This window comes from Anoplopoma fimbria, chromosome 9 (genome assembly GCF_027596085.1).
Source record: "Anoplopoma fimbria isolate UVic2021 breed Golden Eagle Sablefish chromosome 9, Afim_UVic_2022, whole genome shotgun sequence".
NCBI lineage: Eukaryota > Metazoa > Chordata > Actinopteri > Perciformes > Anoplopomatidae > Anoplopoma > Anoplopoma fimbria.
The window spans coordinates 12,207,145-12,230,986 of NC_072457.1; the positions used below are offsets into that span (position 1 = coordinate 12,207,145).

The following is a 23,842-nucleotide window of genomic DNA, read 5'->3' on the forward strand; positions in this document are numbered from 1 at the left end:
GTCAGACCGGTTTAGCTGCCTCACCAGTATGAGGCAGGTAGCATTTCTCCTCACATGCCTGTAACCCTGGTCTTGGTGATGGTGATTAGTGATCCTCAGCAAGTCCCTGTGCCCCCTTCCAGATCAGGTTTAACCCTAACTAGCCCCACAGCCCTGTCATGTTCCAGCTAGATCCTCTCTCCGTGGTCTTTACCTCCGCTGCTTCTCCCAGGCCCCACCTTAATAAACCCGCCAGCGTAAATGTCACTGGCTTCCACCTTCACGTCAAAGGTCACTGTCAATAAAACCCGTGTGTGTGTCAGCGGGTGTGTATGTGTGTCCCAGGAAGCCCATGCCGTGTGTCCATCAGATGCAACTTTGCTTGGATCCGCTCAGCCGTGCCTCTCACACACGTCTGTCACACACAGAGGGCTAATGAAGGCCACAGCCGCTCTCATACATGTTGATGCATTCACCATCAGCACCAGACACTGCAGCTTTTCACTTAATTTACACCCACATGTACACTTCCAGCTCAGAAATTGGATGGGACATTGATTTTCTGTTGGAAGGCTGGTGGGGGGGGGAATACACATATTTTTGCTTGATGTCAACTAAATCAACCATAAAAGGTAAATTGGATTTTTATCCAGTGGTGGTACTCTAAGAGGCACGGTTGTGGGTTCAACTTCGGGCCTGTAATAACCCTTCTCCCTTTTCTCTACAGTGACAGCGGTGAGGAGTATGAGGACAGTCTCAACGGCGAGAACGCTGGGAGAATGTCTTACAGACAACGCTCTGACAAAAAGGTTTGTCAGAAAAAAGGAATGAATAATACACTTCTACAGTCATGTCATGTGTATATTCCCACGCAGAGTACTTCTGTAACAGTACCATTTTAGTAGGATTTATGTGAATGGCCAGCCTATGAATATCTTTAGAGCACATTCAGCTTTTGTTCCAGGTATGACAGGCTTGTTTTAATTGAGCGCTATTATTTCAGTGATGTAAGACTATCATAAAGAACAATTTCTGAATCGCTACACTGATTCTTAACCATCACTCAGTTATTGAAGAATACGCTGTATCAGTACAGTTTAAAAAATTGTACTGTTTGATCCTAAATCTATAATACAACAATTTAAAATGTGTTTACAATGTAATATTCAGCATATTTCAAGTAAACTTTATTTATTAAGACAGAATCTGTCGACGTACCTTACCAAACAAAATTACAAGTAGAACTTGATTTAATTTAAGTTAAAATGTTTCCCAGTTATTTGCAGCTACAAAGTCTTTTTGATGTTTTATTGTGCCTTCTACAGTAATTTAAGTAATGTACTATTTACTAAAATATCCTCTCATTTATTCTGAAAGGATGACTGTTAGAGTTGTAGGAAAGGAACTGGAGAGCAGATGTAGTATTTTTTTTGCGATAGTGAAGAGTGTGTTTTTAATTCATGTTCTTGCAACTTTACATTTTACATCTTATAAGCCTACTAAATTGCACATTTTTAACCACAAAGGTAATACAGCTATAGAGAACACGCATATGGATGAGTGTTCCTGTAACTACCTCGACTCCCTTTGCTCTTGCAGTCACAAGGTCTTGCCCATGTGTGGTTGTCGGTGCTCTTTTTTTTTTCCATCTCCTCTCCAAACCATTAAAATCAGCAGGCCTGGACCCTTTCTCTTGTCCATATCAAACCAATTCATGGCAGGACATGGCAGCTCCAAACCCCAGAGAGATATTTTGGTCAAGAAGAGAGAAGAAGTGGGTAAAGAAAGGGGGACTTTAAGGATATTCTGTCTCCCTCGCCTTCTGTTTTCAAGAGGAGGGGAGCTAGGTGGAAGGTGGAGACTGAGAGAGAGAGAGAGTTGTTGTTGTACATGTAGCCGGGGATCTGTCAGGACCCTCTCTCTCAGATCCCCTTAAGTTTAACCGCTCCAGATCCGCTAAATGTGCCCATCAGCTCCTCCCGGGCTCATCGCTGTGACAGCCCCGGCCCCTCACGACACGCTATGTCACAAACCAAAGGGGTTCATCCTCCGACTACTCTCTGTGCAAGGCACTGTGAGATCAAACCTGGCACTGATCAACTCCTACCTGAGCCTTTATACAAAGGAAACCGGCAGAGAGGAAGACGGAGGGGAGGGGGGTTGGTGTGGTGGTGATGGAGGGGGTGCCTTCTTTGATGTCACTACAAACGATGGTGCATTTGGGAGGTGTCACACATATACACACACATACACACTTATGCGTGCAAATGACTACACACACACACACACACACACACATCACGTCATACTGTAAGGGTGAATCACGGCTTGTCCGCAGTGATTGAACAAAGGCGGTATTTGCAAGCGTCTGTCAGAAGTAATATCCGCGGTGAGGAGCGTTTGCGTTGAAGCCGGTGGAACGCGCCCAGGTGAATTATTAAGAGCGCAGGGTGATTTGTCTTGTCGCGTTAAACTGAGCACAGCCTGTGATCACGGTGTCATTATGAGCTGTGTTTTTCAGGAAGCACAACATGTCAACCGGTTGTGTTACATCTAACAGCTGCTTTCCATCCCCGTCTCTGACTCTTTTTTTTTTTTTTTTTTTCTGTTCTCTCAGTCCTACAGGTGTTCACTGATCTCAAACAAAGCGGCACCGGCAGCAAAATCCAACAGAAAACAACCCGATGTTCTGGCCCAAGGTAGCAAGAGTTTTTTTCTTTTTCACACCCATGCAAAACTAGAAAAATCTAATCGACTATTAATCTAAGCAGGAAGAACACTCGATGTATGTACATGCTGTCGATCGGAAACAAGTATTTAAGAAGTTAACAAGCTTTGTTTTGCTTTTTTTTATAGTTTGTTTTCAGAACTTGACACTCCTGAATTGGTTATAAATGGCAAATGTTAATCATTCAAGTAGTTAAATATATCACAGTTTCCACTTGTGCATACACAGAGACACTTTTACATAAGCCTGTTTACTCCCACCAGTAGCTTTCTAAATAGGGATTTGTTCCGTGCACTCGTCAACTCTGAGGTGCCTGCGTGTACTTCCTCCTGTTAGAATACGAACAGCATGAGCCCTGGGACCGAGGGACGAGAGGAGAGGAAAGGAGGTGGAGGAGGAAGAAGAGGATGCTAATGAAGACCCAGCACTGCTCCTCCTCCTCTTCTCTGCAGCAGCGCGTAGAGTCCCTACAGCGTCACATTGACATACTGCGAAGTGCCAGGAAAGACGCTTTGCTTTCTGCCCGAGAGCTGCGAAGGGCCAATGAGGAGATCACGGCGCGACTCAACTCCCTCACTGAGAAACTCTGCAGCAGCGAGCAGATCACACAGGTAACTTGGGAGGGGGAAAAAAAACAAACTGGGAAATTATTAAAATCAGAAAGCCGGGTATAAGCAATGGGACTTTTCTGATTTTACTTTCTTTGTCTTTTTTTGGTTCTTTTGTATTTGCTGAGGACTGACTGCAGCAGTAGCGGGTCCTTTGCCCTTATCATGCTTAATAAGTGCGGCTGACAGGCCTACCCTTGTCAGTGGAGGTCAGCACCGCGGAGCAGAAGCGAGGACGAGAAACTCCCTCTCTGTCTCTCTCTCTTTTTTTCCTCTCTCCGACTCTGCTGTTGTCTCGTCTGGCTGAATGTTTCAACAAGCCTGTCCTCCACAACAATCTGTGTCACTAGCAGTTACATTTCTCCAAGAACAGGCACCTCAGTGTGCAGACACACACACACTCGGTGACCACTGCCACACACTCATTTAGTTATTTAGTATCTGCCTCCAGGTAGGAAACTCTTAGACTTGGTATAGACTATAAATAAAACACCAAGCACTTTGGCCCTAAACAGTACCTTGCCTGCCAGGGTTTCCTTGTACAAACCAACATATGTACTCACACATACTGTACACAGACACACAAATACACACACTAACACCTAGACACTAGGTACAGTCGTTAATCGGACAGGCAGGAGACTTCTTTTGGTGAATTCAGACATAGCAGCAGCCAGCGAGGGCCCACTGGGCGCCTGATTAGGCGCATGTGTCTGTTTATCCGTATGTTTACTGGGTGAATAGTACAGATGCAGTATATTAGACTTTTACACACACACACACAGGTCAGAGTCCAGCCCTCATAGTGCTGCTACCTAGGAAGTGGCCCTTGTGCTCCCACCCAGGCATCTGATTGCTAAGGCCCAACGAGACCTTAGACTCAGACACAGCAGTAAAGCCACACGAGTATGCACACACACACACACACTGACACACACACACACACACACACACCGTGAATGAGTGGACAGAGAGGGAATTGTTGTCTTCCTGTTTGTTTCCTCTTCCCTCCTGCAGTATTAATGCCACTATACCAGAGAAAGTTGGAGCCGACTGACTGGCCAAAGCCATGTCTTGTTGCCCTCTCTGGAAAGGGCAAGAGGTGATGGACTTTGGGCTTGTTCCAGGCGGTCCTTGCCAACTTTCTAACTAAAACTCTCTTCTTGTAATTGGCTTAGGACAGCCTCCACAGGGGCCATCATGTGAGAAGTAGCATGGCAGTTTCTCAGAAAACTTTTTTTTGTTGCTGCTAGAGATCGACCAATAGTGGATTTTTTTTAAGGCCGTTATAATAAGTTTGGAGCAGGAAAAAAAGCTGAAACCAGATTAATTACACGTTTTGTTCTAGTGTCAGAGCATCGTAAAAAACACACTTCATTCAAACTCGACAGAAACATCTTCTTTGCGCTTGTCGCAAAATCAGCTGTTTACTGGGACTGCAACGTTGTGCCCCACTTTTTCCAACCCTATCACCAGCAAGAATAAAGGTTGTGGGTATTTGGAGTTTTTATGATGTGTAGAATACTTGCCAGAAAAAAATAAATTCTCTGATCTAGTCTACATTTAAAAAAACATATTTCAAAGTCTGTCACACATTTATCGGCCCAACTGATGAGGTCTCCCTGAGGTTTCAGCCTTTCTGTCTCTGCCTTGTTGCTTCCTTCCTTACCTCCTTTTAATTATAAAGCTTGCTCCTATTTTTATTCACCTTCCCTCTGGGGACTTTGTATGAGTTTGGATTTTGAGTTTCTAACCGCCTTAATAGCTGCATTTAATAGCTGCTATTTAAACGACATTTTGCTGCTCTCAAATCTCTAACGTGAGAGAGGAATAGGACTGCGTTGGAGGGTTGTGATGGGCTTTGTAATGCTGCACTCAGCTCTCCATGTCGCAGCCTAAGGGGAACATGTGTTCAACAGCATGGTGAAACTTTTATCGCCAAGTCCCCAGCACAACGGTATGCTGACAGATGTCTTAATCAGCAACAGAATGTAACCAGTGCAGAATATTAATCACAAATGATGATTCCTGTTAATTATTACTCAGTTTGATTATGATGACATTGCTGAGATCTATTGATCATGAAAATATCTCTGCAGCAAAGGCCAATGTGGCAAATGATACAAACAGTCAGACAATCATACTGGTTGTAAACAAACCAGCAGTTTTAGCCAGATTATCTAGACCACTTTATTTGGAGGTAAAACTTAAAGTGAGTGCCTCTGCAGTGTCAGTAATGATCCCTCATTGCTCAGGGAAACTTGCACTCATGACTACGGCAAGTACTGTAGGTCAAAGTTCATATATAAAGTCAGTCTGTGAACTGTGATTGATGTTTGCAATGTCCACCATAGTTTTCTCTTTTCAAAAATAAATTTGTCTAACCTGGAGGTGACTGTAAAAAGAACCTTACCGTTCATCAGATTGTATGAACAGATGTGTTTCTTGCCACGTCTGACATTTATTAATGTGCCATATTCCTGGATCCCAAATATTAACTTTGAGATCTGGGAATATGGCAACTACTTATTATAACTACTGATAGAAATAATGGCGAAAAACTACAAAATTAAGACCCAAGCTGTAATAAACTGGAATTATCCCTTAAGGTGGCATAAGAAGCTTAAAAAACTCAGGTGACAGGTGAAACATGCCTTCCTTTTTCGAACCAAGTCTATCTCTTGACGAAATGTGCTCGTCACGCGTATCATCCAAATACAGGATCATTTTGTTGCTTGGATTATCCGCCTCACTCATTCATTACTTCCCCCGTTTACCTCACTTTGCAGTTTACTGTGACATTGCCTCATAATTTAGCAGCGTTATCTCTTTACTCGCCGAGTGTAGTACCCTCCTCTAACATGTAAGGGGCTGGGATTATCACAGGATTAGTGGGTAGCAACAGACACAACCGACTGAATTTAAAAAGATCCAGAAATTATTTAAATTTTAATTATATTTGCACAACAAATCACATTAAAATTGTGGCCAACAGGATGAATAAAAACAGTTTGAGGATCTCATTGAGTAAGACATTACACTAGTGTCTTTCTTGGTTGGTTTATGTTGACAAATTCCCTGGGATTTTCACATGTGTATATGTGTGGCTATTACAGCAGTCTGTTGTTATTTATCCTGCTACTGATTGAGTATTACTCGGAAAGCTAACAGTGAAACCACTGCTCAGATAGAAAGAGAGAGGTGTCTTCTTTTCCAGCCCTAATGGACCAGCAGTAAATCAGCCCATGTCAGTGTCATCTCTCACCAGGGCTGAAAATGCCCCGTGAAATCAAAGCCTGTCTTACAGGAACTGTCATCAATGCCGTTCTTAATTCGTGCACCACTGCTACTGCAGCCATAGCCGCACTTTTTCCTTCTCCACTCCTTCCTCTCTCCCGCTCTATCACTCCTACTTCTTTCTCTCCCACCCTCCCTCGGGGGTTTGGCATGTGCGTCTTCAACAGAGCAGAGGAAACCTAAAACAAGAGGGATTCTATTAAAAGGTGTCAGCCAGCAACCAGATATCAATAACCTCCATGTATGCAGAGCAGAGAGCAAACTCCTGGGAATCTGCGGTTTCACTCGGGCGTGTGCGTGTGTCTCTGTGTGTGTTCCAGCATTTACCCCATGTGAGCGGCATCATGTATCATGTCTCCCATTTGTGCCATTAAGCATTCTTGATGTTTGAAATGATACCAGGTCAGCTAATTGTGGCAGTATTGAACCAAACAGACGTGTTTCTGCCCCATATTTTCTTAATAAGCAGACAAAGATTTTTTTTGATTTTCTTTTTTTGCATGTGGTTAAAAGTGTTCACCTCAGATGCTTATGTTTATAATCATTGATACACTGTGCATTGTACATGATCAGCTAGTGCCATTATCCTTCATCACGGTAAACCCAACCTCTCGCCAACTACTGAGCTCACTCCATCCCAAAGTGCTCTCTGATTCTGCAGGATGGCTTTATTATGCATGCCAATCACAGTGAGAATTAGACCCTGTTGACCGGGCAACGGCATCATCTGCCTCCTAATTAGCATTTTAAAAAAAAGGAGATTTATCACAGACTAGATATTAAAACAGAGTCCACAGCCCCCCTGTTGCTAACACATACAGTATTTCCAACATCTTGTGTTTACTCTGTCTCTGTGTCTATCATATTCATGTAATGTGAATTTCAAATTAAGTCTTTTTTTTACTTTTTTTTTGCATCTTAAAGCAGAGAAAGCTGGGATTTGGTTTGTAGCATTATATCATGTCTCCTGTTACACTGGACATCCTATAACAAAAACAATAGGTTTAGGTGTCCTTTGTTTAATAACAATAGACAAAACTAGTTTTTTTAGTTGAAGTATCATTAGCAGTAGCCAAGACCACCAATTCTGTCTATCTGTTGCAGAAGCTGACCTCTGACCTTAATGGTAAGGAGCAGCAGAAAAAGGTTCTGGAGATGGAGCTGGAGCAGTGGAGGCAGATCACATTACCCCTACAAACTGTACCCGCAGCACCAGTAAACGCAGAGTGCTGCTGCCAGGGCAGGACCATGCCTGCCCCGGCTAATCCAGCCCCCCAGGCCCTGGAGGCCGAGGTCAAACAACTTCAGGCCAGACTTAAGGTTAGTGTGGTTACGAGCAGAACTCTGGTGTTAATGAGTAGGCCTCATGCTTTGTCTTATTGTGCACGCTTTATGAGATAAATCTCTTAATAGGATGATGGTATTAAGGATTGTGTTCATTTCCAATTTTGTGCTCTATGAAGCTTGAGTAGATTATACCATGAATAACAAGGGATTGAAAACATGTTTTAATGCTGTTTGGCTCAGAACATATTTGACAAAAATGTATTCAAAATTAATTTCTGTCAGTACCAGCAAGTTTAGGGGAAAAAGAAATAAATAGAGGTAATGAATTTAGAATTTTTCTTTTGCTTTTGTTGCCCTTTTTACTTATTATGCAGTATCAAACCGTTTACCAGTGTGGGCATTAATGTTCTTATTCAGAAAGATTTCCCTGGTATTTTAACAAACATTTATATTTCTGAGTCACTTTAACACCTCAATTGTTTAAATAGCCCGCTTTTTTCCTTGTGGAGTTTAGAAACGCTGAAAGAAACACTGTCAAGGTTTTACTTTCAAATCTTGAGCACTCAAATTCACCTGAAATTGCATGTGATTTCGACATGAATTAGCATTTCTTATCATTTGATCTTATTACGGGTTACCTGTCAGAGAGATGACGAATGGGGAATAACAGTAGAGACGTGCCTTACATCATAGGGAATGAGGTGTGAGTGGAAGCGCCGTATTATCACCCTCTCCGCAGCCAGCTCATCAGTGTCACCGAGCAGATTGCTGCTGTCATTACACACAGCCAAGGAAGTCATGTCAGGTGACAGCAAAACGGAGGGGCGAGGGATGCACTGTGGGGGTGCACGCACTGAGTGAGCACATTGTCAAAAGCTTGTACTGTTACAGTTCCCACAAGAGATACGGGGCCCTTTAAACCAAAGTGAACATGCACGTTCAAATAACCATCAGAGGAATGATCAGAAGTCAGGCTGTCGTCATGAAGCGTGTGTCTTAATATGTTGCAATGCAGGAATATAAAAGATCACAACAAACGAGACATTTAAATAATAGAATAAATAATAAATGAAATGTTGCTGTTGGATTTTTTGAATCTTTTTAACATATTTTTTCACGTATATACAGTATAGTCCCCAATGAAATATATACCGTAGTTTAGGTCTATACATTGTTATTTTTTACCATTACTCCCCCATCTCATCCACTTTGAAAAATACAGTTTTCCTTTTAACCTCTCTTAACACCTTCCACCCTCCTGCTGTAACTATAATGAGGAGGCATGCTGTGCCTGACCTGTCATCAGCCGTGTCGCGAAAAACCACCCCCTACCCCGGATCACACACACTCAAACACATTAACAAACACACACACCATGTTTCCCCCCCAGAGTGCAAGTGCGGAGGTCACAAGGCAGGTGGCGGCTAACAAAGCCCTGCGAGGCCAACTCCAGGAGAAGGAGGACAAGCTCCGTCAGCTTCAGGACAAGTTAGTTTCACACCATTTTCTTCATTAGTATGAGTTCTTTCTCTTTGTGTTGCTTCCTAACTGCTGCTCTGCAGAACGGTTCTTACTTTTCCTTTTTCCTTTTTTTCCCCCATCTTTCTCTCTGTCTTTGTCTCTCCGTCTCCCTGCGTGTCCGTCTGCATGTTTGCACATTCACTGCAGCTCCCATCCGTAGTGTTTGATTCCACCATGTGGCAGCACTCTGTCTGCTGCACTCCACTTAGGCATGCTTCTCCTCTGCATGAATCACTTGTGAAATATTCTGCGTGTTCCCATGAGCGAGTGAATCAAAATTACTGAAGGAATTAGTGTCTATGCGCATGTGAGCATGTGGGTGTCTTGTGTGTCATGTAGTGCGATGTTACTTATGTGGGTAGCTGATGCGGAGTGCTGATCAAAGCATCTGTATTGATTGTTTGTGTGCCGCAGGAGGGACCATTTTGGCCCATGACACTAAAACCCACACAGCATCACTCTGGCCTGTGGGCCACAAGCCCTAATGGTTCACCTACTGTAGCAATCGCTGCATTACACAGTCAGAATGTGTATAGCTATGAACAATTCACTCAGGGAAACTGTCAACAATTAAACAGTGTTGTGTAAGGCGTACATCATCATTCGGCATTAGTATCTCATCTTTGAACCGAGAGAAAGGTACAAAGAACAACTTGGCTTTCCTCCCTCTCGCTCTCTTTGTCTCGTATGCTGTGTCCTCTGCCTGCCATTCTCAATAATGCATCCAGGGCATGTGTACAATCGCAGCGGGTATGTGTTTGTGTGCGACCAAAGCACAGCGGATCACAGCCAGACAGAGTGAACATCCCTCAGCTTTCCACGACAGCCTCATCCTCTCCTCTGGCTCTTGTCACACACTCACACACACACATTAATGCATGTAACTCGCCATCTTTTCTTGCCTACCTCACCATTTGCCTCTATGGAGGGACCCCTTCTCAGAATGAAAGACATGTCTAGACGTCTCTGAAATATACATCTCAGCACACACAGTGGGAGCAAGGCTGCTTCGCCTTAAAGAAGAGAAGGGGGGGGGAAAGAAATGAATTTCAAAGTATACCGGCATGTCCTCAGTCAATATCCGGCACTATGGCCCTGCCTTATTTATGAAGCAGCTTCTTTCATCTTTAGCCCTGTTGTCTATCAGCCACATGAAACGTCCAACCGCACTTCATTCTTAACAACATACACAGAAATGTGCGCTCTCGCTCTCTCTTATGCACACACACTTCAGACCACTGGCTGTTATCATTACAATACACGCATGTTTGATGAACAATATTGCCAACAAGCGCAGAACAAAGGGAACAAACGTGTGAGTGATTGGGATATAGTTCGAGGCTCCCTTTCTCTCTTTCCACTAACACTCATAAATAGAGATCACACACTCCGGCAGTAGCAACACATATCCTTCATTCTTTTTTATCCTCTATTCTTTTTGGGGTGCAGGAGAAGAGAACATCTAAAATAAATGTTGTCGATCTAATTGCCATTAGCATTGGGACAGAGGGAGCCTGGCTGGGGCTATTATTGCTGCTCTCCGTCTTTAAGTCAACACCAGACAGTCATCTGGAAGGTTCAATATGGGTTTTCTCATTAATGGCCAAATCCATGGGGTAACCAGCCAGCGCTACTTTCCCCCAAAGACCCCAGGCTAGACTCCTCTCATTTAATTTAATGTCACTCCAATAGGACAAGCTCACATTTATTTAGCCAGTCTGCCCTCAGGCATTCCTCCACCTAGGGAGACAGGGACATTTACTTACACGAAAGCATTTGCTCTAACATTTCGTCATCTGTTTATTCAAAACACACAAGCCATGATGGGAGCTAAGAGATCCACTACATCTTTGAAATAAATAAAAAAACGGCAAAATCATTTTAATTAACTGCATCCTTATGATCTTTATTCTATTTGTTCTAACTCCCCAAGGTAAAGACAACCATGAAAAATGCCTCATATTTGCCTTTTATGAAAACAGAATAAAACATACTAACATACTGAGCCCATTTAGTACAAGGCCTCACGGATGCTGGAATATTAAGCGTGTCAATACGGCAAGTTATCAAAATAGGAAGTGACACAGGGTGCTTGTTTGCAACAGTTACGACATGAATAGCTTACAATACAAAGACATTGCCTATCTTTAGGGAAGCATTATCAACACAGTGCGGCACACAAACAGCAATATTTAAAAAAAAATATTCCCTTCATAATCAGTCTTTCCCCGAGCCGGGTCCCCCTGCTGACGCGATGTTTTTATGTGACTGGAGTAATGCTGAGCTGCAAATAATAAACATTTAAATACTTGTTAACAGTCTTTCAAGTCGTGTCACTGCTGATTCGAAAACGCCATTTGTCAAAAGGACTCCCCAGTCACACTTAGCGCGGCATTCCCCGCCAGAGCACTTGTTCTAATATATGCCAGTTAGAATTATATATGCATCCTTATTCCACATCCCCCCCTCCATTTACCCAAACAGCATGCCAGTGTATTTAGTTGTCATAATGAGCTGTCATGCCTGATGCACTGCACGGGGACACTGTGTCTGCCAGCTTTGTGTGCGTGTGCATGTTTTCTGTCTCAGTGTGTGTCTGTTTATTCTGCTATGTATATAGATACTTTATGTGAGTGTGTGCCTGTGCATGAAAGTGAATATCTGAAAAATGCACATTCATTTATACTTCATACCCTTAATAAAAAAATGTGTGTGTGTGTATTTCCAGGCTGAGCCACACAGAGCGAGATGTGACCATGAAGAGGCAGCTGGTGGAGGACTTGAAGACAAGACTGAAGTTCCTGCAGGAGATGGAGAAAAGTTACCGTGGACAGCTGGAGGAGCTGGAGAAGAAGGTACATAAAATACAGCTGACACCATCATCATGTCATCCAAGTAGTTTGTTGCTCCGTGGTAGAAAGACGATAAGAATGAGGTATTGCGATGTTCAGTATTTCTCATATCCCGGATATTATGGCTCCTAAATTACTAAAAAGTAGAACTATTAGATGTGGTTACTGGTACATTAACTAATACAATAGATGCTTCGTTAATTTGAGTGAAACTTATTACAATAAATGACTTGCGTACCTCCATCACAACAGAACTGCAATACCTCCACACCATAGCTCATCTTCATTTTCTACCTTCTTGTTTCCCATTTGTTCCAACTTCCTACAGGTGAAGACTTTATCAGAAGAGGCCACCAACAGGAAGGCCCTCGTTGATTCTCTGAAGAGGAGACTGAATGTTGCAACCACAGAGAAAAGCCAACATGAAACCTCCTGTAAACAGATGAAGGAGGACCTGGACAAAAAGGTAGGAAACAGCCAATTGTTATAATTGTTTTAATAATGTTTTAGATATTTGAACTTAAGTTTTCAATAAAAAAAAATGTTTGCTACATAACAGTGAGAGGCAAGTTCAGTTTGGCTACTTAACTGAACTATAAAAACTGGTTCCGTAGCACTGCCATGGTACACTGCTATTACAGAAAATTGTCATCGTATCAGATCCCAGTTTTAAAGTATGTATTAAGTCCAAACAAAATAAATGTTTCAGGATTGGGGGATAATAACTTCCAGGAATCTTTAAACCGCAGCTGTTTTAGTTTTCTGTTTCCAGGCAAAATACAACAATTCACACCTTTTAATTGTATTTCATTTAATTTTTTATGTATTGTTTTATAACTTTTAATCACAGTGGTTTAAAATAAGCATTTTGACACTAATCAACCTAAAACGACTCAAATGTCAGAGTAAGAAAAATTAACAAAAATGATTCAAAGTTGTTTCTAACACAATTACATACAAAAAAAATTGAAGTTCAAAGTGGGCAAAATTATTCTTCTGTATTTTTTTTGATAATATTATCTTTAAAATGAACCTAATGGCATTTGACATCCACACACGAGCCGGCTTTCCTTTACTGTTGTATTTGCAGTTTGAAGCCTGTTTTTTGTCTCTGCAGTATCAGTAGTTTTGTTTCTATAAAAATATAGCCACTAACAGCTCCGCTACTTTGGTGATAAACACATTTCATTTACTTTAAGTTCCTCACAATAAAAGTCACCCGTTATTTTGTTTTTTAAAAGTTTTCATTTTTAATCAGCAAAATTAGGAAATGTCCGGTTGGCAGCGACTTAACACGACTCCTAAACAACTGAAAGCGAAGAAGAAAAAAAAAAACAGGAACGCAGGAAATAAAGTAAACTTCAAACCAAAGAGATTGGGTGAGGAGCTACAAATGTACTGAGAGCTGAAAACATCTTTCTCTCTGGTCTCCTGCACAGACATGAGTTGAATCTCACAACACATATGTCGTATTCGGTTTGCCGAGGTCGGCGAATTAACACAACTCAGCGCGTTAAAACTGATAATGGAAACGCAAATCAATGTGGCATGGTTTGACTCGGCGCGTTGAAAACCCTTTCTGTGTTGCTTTCATTAGACACTACTACTAGGGGTCGGCAGGGTAAAAAGAAAAAAATCTAATTCTACAATTGCCACAAATGTCTCACAGACCTATGCAGACTCTCTCCTTTCTAAAGATTGTTTGCCTTCAGCTCACCAGTTCTGCCTACAATTTTTTCTTTCCAGGAGCAGCGCATGCATGCCTTGCAGGCTCGTATGGGAGCCAAGGATCAGGCTTTGGCTGCACTGGAACAGACAGCCACAGAGCAAATGGAGGGGTTGACCCAGCAGAGCTCCCATGCCTTGGACAGGATTCAGAGACAGCTAAGCCAAGCATACTCCCAGCTGGAGCAGCTTCATGCTTTCATCAAGGTACTGTACTGAAGGGGCAATGGTTTGCAAAAATAATTCAGATTGTATAGAAGTCTGTGAGAAAATGACTTCACTTCTCACTTGATTTATTACCTCAGTGAGCATTCTAAAGAGTTTATGGTCTTAGTTTCAAGTCTTTTCCAAAACGGCATTATGTTCATTTCGAGTAAAATAGACAATAAAGCGAGGTAAGCTTTAGGACCCGGCTACCTTGTGATTGACAGGTAGCTACCACGGTGTTGTCCGGTCTCAGAGTTGTCTGTGTCATGGCTTTAAAACTTTCACCCTTTCACAGTTTGATTTCACTTCATGAAATTGTAACATTTTGGTATTTCAGCGTTAGCTTGTTTCATCATGTCCATCATCTCGGGCACTTCTGGTTGCAAAAAACTAAGATGTTGAGAGACAAAAAGGCCAAACTGAAGGCTTTAAGACGGTCACCAAACTAATGGGGGACATCACGGTGACTCTGTCCTCTTCTTATGGACTCACCTCTATGCACACCACCGGCTCCAGGGTCAGGACTTTCCTTTTCCAGAATCGCCAAGCTGGATGTGGAAATACCACAATATCCCAGTGGAGTGCCATTGTCGTTCCATTTGGTTTTTGAGGGGGTTGCTTATATGTGAGTGTGTGTCATGGAGAGGAAGTTCTCTGGCTATTGTTTGAGCCCCTTGTCTTCTTGGAGTCTCAAGGTGGAGTCCTGTAGACTTTAACAGTATTTTTGTGTAGAAACATGGATTGGGATGAACAGACTGCCTCATGTAAACCTGAGTGGTCTTTAGTTTTTTGGAAAAGTCTGAATGAGGCCGTCTGCAGTCACAGCTCTGAAGGCATCCCTTCTGTCTCTGGCCTTGGAGAGGTTCTGGCAAACTGTCGAAAGACGGAGGAAGAGGAAGCAGAGCCTTGTTACATGAAGGTTGGTAGCATCCAACTTACATGTATCTAATGCTCCTAGAAGGCTTTTTACCGTGTCCCCTAGGATGTCTTATGGGACATCTTGAGGATTGGGGTGATTGCAATAAACGTACAACAGCAGTGGCAGCTGAGTTTTTATTCCAAACAGTGGAGAATGTCCGGTTTGATGGAGTCCGGATTGCATCACTGCTTTTTTAGATGATGTATTCTGATAGCTTCATTAGAGAGTGAGCTTCAGTACAGTATACAATGGCGAGGATGAGGGTCAGCACCTTTATGTCCGAGGTGATGGTTCAGTGGATCGACCCCCCCTCATTCATTCCATAACAGGTACAAGCTTAACCATCAGGAGAAGTTGGAGCTTGTTAAGTTACTCAAGCACACTTTGACATCAAATTGAACCACCAACTACGCCATTTGTTGACAATCCTCTTTACTTCTTGATAGGGCTTGACGATGTGGAGAAAATCAAATATCACAATATGTTTTACTGAATACCCTGATATTGTAAGCTTGACCATTGGTGCTGTCACAAAGTATTTACACAATGGGATTTTTGATGAATAATCATCAGTAATTACGATATATTAACAAAGCGGGTAATGGCAAATTATAGAACAGCTAGAAACAGTCTGACATCACTTTACTGTAATGCAGCTTTTAAAACCATGTGGCTAAGTGAAGGACGTCAGAAGTGCCTTGCTCAGCCTACCCTGCGGCCACCAGAACGGGATCCCCCATAAATGTCAGCAGATTGATGGATTTCTAACAATGTGTTTATGTGCCATTATGCATTTTTCACTTTCTTCAAGCACATAGGGAGACACAGGCCACCACTATGAGAATACCGTGTGCCCAACGGGAATGGGCACCATTGTCTTTGTCTAGGCCTAATCCATCACCTTGAGGTGTGTTTGTGTGTCCGTGTCAGTCTGCGTGTGTGTCTGGCAGAGGCTGATAAAGACTGTCCATCAGCTCTGCTTTAGCTGACACCTGTCTATCAAAGGAGGAAACAGCTTGGCAGAGATAGATAGTGATGGCAGTGTTTTTTGCACCACACACACATAAATCAAGTGGCAGATCACGGGCACAGTTTCACGGCAATTCTCTATCGCTTCAGACCTCACAAACCAGAAACGTTAGAAATTACGGACACTATTCTTGCCCTTATATGGCTCACTCACATCGAAGAAAAATTGAGGTAGAAAAAAGCTTGTTTTTCTTAGCCTCTGATTTCTTTCACACAGTATAACCTTACACATTTATGAAAAGACACACATGCATGACATCTACAAGTAGCCTATAAATAGAGGCTGTATTACATGGGAAAGAGCCTGTGTATAGAAATGCATAGAAATACAGTTCACGCTCTTATAACTGCTCTCCTCCATTCCCATAACCCAAGGCTGGTGGGGCCATTGTGTTGTAGTTGAGGATTCACATCATTGTTTGCCTCCCCCTGGCTCCTGTGATTCCCTATAAGAACACCGAGCCCTTTGATTGGACTGCCTGACGTCCGGAGGAGATTTACTCTTGTCATGTATTGATCAGGACCGGAGGGCTGCGTGTGTGCGTGTGCGTGTGTGTGTGTGTGTGTGTGTGCGCGTGTGTGTGTGTGTCTTTATGAGCTTTTTTTTTTTTTTTTTTTTTTTGTCCTTTGTGCCTGTATGTGCTGCTCTGTGTGTGTGTGTATGTGTATTTGTGTGTGGGGATTTTTTTTATTTTTTTTATTGTGTGCCAGCAAACCCTTTTGGCCCCTGCACACGCCCCAGGCTGTAAGCACTGCTGTTGAACTGCTAAACAGTGGCCCTGCATGTAGTGACTACTTCACAACACACACACACACACACACACACACACACACACACACACACACACACACACACACACACACACACACACACACACACACATAAACACACACACTAAAGGTTCCGGTAGCTTTCTTGTAAAGAATATTTTGGCTTCTCATCCCTGCTGAAAAGTAAAGGATTGTGCAGAGTTTGAGTATTATCTTTTTTTTCTGAAAAGAATGTGTAAGTATTTTTGTGATTACTTGAGTTTGATTTAGGTCTTGGATATGAAAGACCCTATACAGCAAGAATGTCACAAAAAATGTACCTGTGAAGACCTTACAGTAAATATACATTTCATATAATCTGTAAGCATTTTTTTTACATAATTAAAGATCTTACTGAAATGTTTAGGGTATGTAAACAACAGTAAAAAGCTATTTTTTTTACATCAGTGTCTAACAAAATAAAAGCATTTTCCCTCCCGCTCTGCTCTTTATGCTTTTGAATGGCCCTTTGTATCCTCGTGTGTGAAGAGGTTCAGAGGTAGCTAGTTATTAAAGAGGATATCTTTTTGCTGCTCATTTGATCCCCATCTCTTTGCCCTAATCCTCGTCCTGTCTAAATTGCCCCTCTGGCAATTGTGATTGTGTACTATTCAAGCTAAGAGCTCTTAACAAACACACACACACACCTTCCATGTTTGTATTTGAATTTGAACACAGCACACACACACCTTCCATGTTTTGTGTGTGTGTGTGTGTGTGTGTGTGTGTGTGTGTGTGTGTGTGTGTGTGTGTGTGTGTGTGTGTGTGTGTGTGTGTGTGTGTGTGTGTGTGTGTGTGTGTGAATGCTTGCATATCCCCCTCCCACCCTTTGTCTCGCAGGGCTGGGAATGAGTGATAAATTCACCCCTTAATCTCTTTCTGGATTCTTCCACATGCAGGGTTTAGGTCAATTGAATGTAACCCTTGAACAGTGACAGTGAATATCTATTAGGCTCTAAATAAAAGAATAGGATCCCCGACTGTTAGTTAATGAGCTGTGTATTCCTCAAGGGTAAACACAGTTCTCAGATCACCAAAAAGAGCTGAAGCTGCCTTCCTTCATTAGGAGGGTGACGACGGTTCTGATTTTTTTTTTTTTGCTCGTCCTGTTCAATCAGTGCTATTCTGATGACTTTACACCAACATAGTCGTAGTAGGCCACCTATGAAACTGGAATTTAAATGAAACTGCTCCCACTTCTGTTATCTAGAAGGAGTCAAAAAGCATCTGCTACAGAGAATTCACACTTTTCTTGTTTTAAAGTGTTTTTACATTAGACTTGAGATCAATAAAACTATTTTTGAGGGTTACAAGTCTGAATGAAATAAAAAAAATAAAAAATAAAAATAATTTCTTTTTTTATATATTATTTGGATGGCATGATTGATGGTGAAAGTAGGATAGACATATATAAGCTTAATGCTTCTGCCTATGCCTTTTCAGTTATATTGTATACTACATTATATATAGGCTGTATACATTGTATTGTGTGTGATGACTGAATAAAAACACTAACTAACTACCTAATAGATGAAAAAACAGTGTTATAGCTCTGTGAGCTGATTTATATAACCTATTGTTATATATTTATCTGTATGGGCTTTATATAATGTGATCCTGTTTGTTTTCCTCCATGTCTCCTTTGGATTTCTGAATGTCTCTGCTCTGCTTGTGTATATTTCATGTTGCTAACAGACAAATAGCAACACTCCACATTCTCCAGCTGCAAGCCTCCAACCACTCATTCAGCTCTCTCCTGTGAGAACCACCACTTGCTCTGTAAACAGCACCTGGTCCACCTGTGTGAAATTAAGAGAGGGGAGTGGAGATGTTTGCCGCAATTCCACATTGTTGGTGTGTGATTACCCTTGTTACTGTAATGCACTTGAGTGTTTTCGTATGTTTGTGCTTGTGTCTTTGTATGTGTGCACACACTGTACTTCTTGCTTGCCTGGCTATATTGTGTACTGTCCAGGAGTAAGTTGTGTAAATTTTGTTTTTGTGTACAGCAAGTTCTTCTGTCTTCTAGCTCTCTCTCATCTGACCATCTATTCCAAGGTCAGCTTTTCAGCAGGCTTACAAGGGAATGATACAGAAGATTATTGCCTCGATCAATAAGCTCAAAATGAAGCAAAGGGGAGTTTACTTTATTGACTTTCCCGTGTACAGTGGCAGTTTTAACATTTAATTGTCTCTCTGTATTTAGAGCAAACTCCCATTTAGTGCCCGACAACTGTGCCTTCCCAGGCCTTCCTCGTCTCGCTTGCCGTTCACTCGGGCACCATTTGAAACAGCCCCTCATAGCTCAATTATTAACAGTGTTATGCTGCCCTGTTGTACTGAGAGACATTCAGAAAGCAAATAAATAAATGAATGGCTGTATTTTCAGTAGATCACTGTCTCTCTCTCTCTGATGCATGATTCTCTGTCTGTGGAGATTTTGGAAAAACTCAGGGTACGTTTGGTATCAAAGCTGTGTTCCCTCAGCTTTCAATCGACAGGGCAACAAACCCTCAGGTCCACATTCCTACAAGGGAGCGTGAGGCGAAACTGAAGAGAATCTGAGTGTGTCAAACTCAATATTCCTCCATAATGTACTAGGCCTCTCTGGCGCATGCTTGATCAATTTCATTTATTCATCGGCCAGCCAGAGCTCTCCTCTTGTTTTTCTATCTCCATTTCATCATCTCTCTCCCTTTTTTTTATTCCTTCTTCTCCTCCTCCTTCAGGCACTGGCCAGTGAAATACTTTTAGACGTTCAAGAGGTCAAGCAGCAGTTGATGAAGAGGAGGAGGTTGGAGCAGGCCAATGCTGTGGCAGCAAAGGGCCGCCTCTCAGCCAAGTCTATGATCAAAGCCAAGTCCATCGCTGCCTCCATCCTCAATATGTCAGAGAACGATCTTGCGGACATAATGGACACTGACCAGGTAAGGCCAAGGGACAGTGGGTCAAGATTTCATATAAACGCTAACTTCAGAATCGGGTCTAGATTATGCCCAGAGCACTCAAGATACCTAAAATAGATTTTCTGTGCTGTAAGATTTCAAAACATGCTAAAAGTTATCGAGCGGTTTTGCTTAGTGATTGCCTGGGAAACACATTATATCGTCAATATTTCCTTGTAGTTTTGGGTATCTTCTTAGTCAATTGTGTCTAAATGAGTTGCTACATTCACTGTGATCATCATCTGGGAACAGATGCAGGGTCTCCACCAGAAGGGTTGTAAGGCCCAGTAAATGGCAAAAACGAGGGCGTGGTGGTGAACAGAGTGCCTGAAGTCTCTGCTTCTGTCTCACCTGCTCTCATTGATGGGTAGATAGATCACAGCAAGTTAGCAAGGTCGAACACTGCAAAGGCCACACCAACACATTCTCACACCAATGCGTCAAATAATGCAGCTCGGTCAGAGCTCCAAAGCTTCAAACACACCGTGGCATGTCACTAATGAGTCGGGAAATAAGTTGCAACAGAGATGGGTGGGGCTTCATGTTTAAAGCTGGTGTTCTTGCTCCCGACAAGATAAAAAACCCATCAACACCTGCAGCACCAATCAACTTGATATAAGATTTAATACAGCCCAAGTTGAGTGAGTACAACTCTTTTCTTCCAGCTGAAAGCAGTCATTGAACTGAAAATCCTTGCTATTGACGGTCGACTCCTTGCAAAAGTCAGAGTTTTACACTTTTTTTTTCCAACTTGGTGGGGCCTTTCTCTACCATAGATCATACCCGGCTCTGTCATCAATTAGCGATCCCATGTTACAATCAACCACCCACCCTGGGGAATTCCTCCCATCTATCACAAGATGAGAGAGGGCGCTCCAGACACTTACTCACACTTGAAACCAATTTTAGCCCTTTGTAGCCCAGCTCCACCCAGGAGATAACAGGGAACAGTTTCTCACTTGACAAAAAATCCTCCTCATCGGAGCCGATACGTCTGCGTGTAAAAACACTCTCTACACCACTTGTTTTCTCTCTCGTATTAATTGTGGTTAATGGTGTGCTGCTTGGTGCCCTAACGTGGTGGGTGTGATCTTCCTGTTAATTGAACATTCATGCTGGAGATGCATCGATAGTAATACTGATATTGGTCTGATACTGACTTAACTAGCTGGATTGAGTATCGTGACAGTCGGGCGATCTGGTATCAGATACTTCTCTTTTAATAAATAACAATTTGGTACATTTATATCTATGTATTTATTCATATATAGAGAAAGTACAGAAAGTGATTTTTAAGTAAAACATGATGAAAAAATGATCCCAGTCACTCACACACAGTGAGGAATACAGCTTATCAATTAAATACTAGTATCGGATCAGTACTCAGTATCAGGCGATACCCAAAGATAAGGTAATGGTAACGGGACTGAAAAAGTCTGATCGGTGCATTCCTTATTCATAAATCACAGCGCTGTCCAAAAGGCACACACAATTGTACGGTTTTTTTTCACAGTGAGTTTCATAGTTTAGGTATTTTACTGAGTGTGATTTTGAATGTTGGAAATAGACCATCTGTGACTGTGCAGATGTGTGTATTTCATATTTGTGCTTATTGAAACTCTTGCTAGACACATTAAAGATCTGTATGGACGTGTGTGTCTCTAGAGATTCAGAATCAAGTGCACCTTACTTAAACCAGCCTGAACTGAACTAGGCTTTAGCTGTGCACACAATGCTTCTTTAGTTGTAGGAATTTTAAAACTGGATATATGGTCTACAACTCTCCAGAATTTGAAAGTATGGCACAGAGTTGAAGTTTCAAGATACTTGTTTTTCAGAATTGTGATATGTTTTTCCCCCCTCAGTCAAAGAGATGAAAGGAGCTTTTGCACAACCCTTTTAGATTGTATGTATTTCTTTTTTTTCTTCTTCTTTTGGACTTGAGGACATCACGAGACATGAGGTTATCAGGATGTCCCTGCAGTCTTCAAAAAGTCCAACACATAGCAAGTGTATTCATTTATTCACTTGGTTGTGTGATACCAGTGTGCTGAATTAGAACCCAGGTCCTAATAGGGTTTGGTTTCACTCTTCATTTTTACTTTTAAATGAGGATACTTCCATTGCCAACATAGCTACTTTTCTTTAGTTTGGAAGATTTCGCTTGGCAACTATTTTAGCAGAACTTTTTTAACATTGTAGTGCACTGGTGCTGGTTTTAAAATCAATGTACTTTTGAATATAATGCATATCAAAATTTTCCTTTTATGAATTATTCCTTGTTGTGATAATATTTTTGGAGAATTTGGGGAAAAGATGACCTTGTTATGACAGTCATCTTTTCCAGATATTGCAAACAGTATTTTCTTCCCCCCTTTGAATTTGTTGATTTGTCCCTGAGGTGTTGAACTGCGGTTGTATCCAGGCTATTTGTGTGGCTGGTCCTAGTTATAGACAGCATATCATTTAAAGGGTTGGCAGCTATTTCAAGGGGATGTGGAATTCGTTTGTTCGTTTTGTGTATTTTGAATTTATTAATTGATTTTCAAAGGTTTTTATGTGTCTAACAGAAACCTACAGCTGCTTCCTTACGCACACGAACATATGCAAACCCACAAAATCAATGTGATATATGCAAAGAAGGCATGCTCAAACATAAGTGCTCCACACATGCTCACACACATGTACACGGTTATTTGCCTCTGTCCATTCCATAGCGTGTAACAGAGGACCGGAGAGGGCCGAGCAGCTCCAGGCTCCCCTGGCAACTTGTTGTGGAGTTAATGATCCAGATGTAATAAGGCTGTAATTGCCAGGCCAGTTTGTTTTGCACCTAATGTTTGATGGAGGGTCAGTGCTTTGTTATATATCTACCAAGGGTGGGCAAGCACACCCACTCTCAAGCACATGCACGGTTTCACACACCGTGTTCACCCCTGCGGGAGGCTTGAAGGCAGTAGTCACAAGAAGCCCCCCCAACCCAACCCTCTTTTTCTTCTCTCACTAAAATAACCACACACACACACACACACACCCGCCCCCGAACACTACCTACTTTCTCAGTTACGCAGAGCACCAGGCACAATTAGGCATGCACTGAAATTAGCCTAGACCAACTGCTAGTACCACCAAGGATCACACATAGAGGGTACCAGGAAGCTGCGGATCACCAGGGAGAAAGACATGCTAAATCCAAATGTCAACCCTCCAGACCTTACTAATTGCCATGGATACCACCAATGCCCACATCTTAACGGTTCCAGCCTGGTCACTGCATATCTTTGTGAATTGGTTTGAGTTATGTTCAGATGAAAGGGCTCGTTGCTTTGTGTAGCAAAACAGTAAAAAAAAAAAAAGCTTTTATTGTGGCTGTACAGTTAAAAAAGGACAAATGAGAATATATAACAAGATGGATTTTATATTTCCTTTTATGGTGCTGAATTTTCTTCACATTCGAGACCTTTGTGTCATCAGCTGCTTTAGATGAAATAATAGAGATAATAAAATTCTAAATTGACACTGTAGAACTGTAGCTCAGCATTAACATTGCTAATCATATTCTAAAAAAAAACGTAGGTGGTCAGATGTTTTTGTTAGTTGGATGATGTCAACATTTGCCTGTCTGACTCACTATTGCTATGAATATTGTGTGATCTTCAGAGCGCACTCTGGTGAGGTCACCACCCTAAAGAGAAACTCACTCAAAGTTCACATAAGTCTGCATGAGCCCCCTTGTGGACTTGTAGCATTGGACAACCCCTTGCCGTCCCAGACTTCACTGGTCAGGCAGTCTGCAAGCACAGGGACTTTTAGATTCTGCCACACACACACTCCCCCCCCTTGCCCTCCCCCTCGTCCCTGTGAGGCAGTACAAGGCTCGTCACATCATTTCCAGCAGCTACACCTGGGGTTTGAAGTGAAGAGGTAACGCATTA

The 23,842-nt window shown here is 42.1% G+C and overlaps 1 protein-coding gene across 1 annotated transcript in view; it reads left to right on the plus strand.

Annotated features, from left to right (window-relative positions):
* The window catches only part of cntln (centlein, centrosomal protein), an 84,538-nt gene that overhangs the window by 50,610 nt on the left and 10,086 nt on the right, over nt 1-23,842 (plus strand). Inside the window, exons 17-25 of the mRNA XM_054604853.1 lie at nt 707-788; nt 2,597-2,678; nt 3,044-3,318; nt 7,717-7,932; nt 9,290-9,387; nt 12,149-12,275; nt 12,601-12,738; nt 14,019-14,204; nt 19,692-19,889. Of these exons, the coding sequence (XP_054460828.1) occupies nt 707-788; nt 2,597-2,678; nt 3,044-3,318; nt 7,717-7,932; nt 9,290-9,387; nt 12,149-12,275; nt 12,601-12,738; nt 14,019-14,204; nt 19,692-19,889 (1,402 nt within the window). The remainder of the gene's footprint in view (nt 1-706; nt 789-2,596; nt 2,679-3,043; nt 3,319-7,716; nt 7,933-9,289; nt 9,388-12,148; nt 12,276-12,600; nt 12,739-14,018; nt 14,205-19,691; nt 19,890-23,842) is intronic.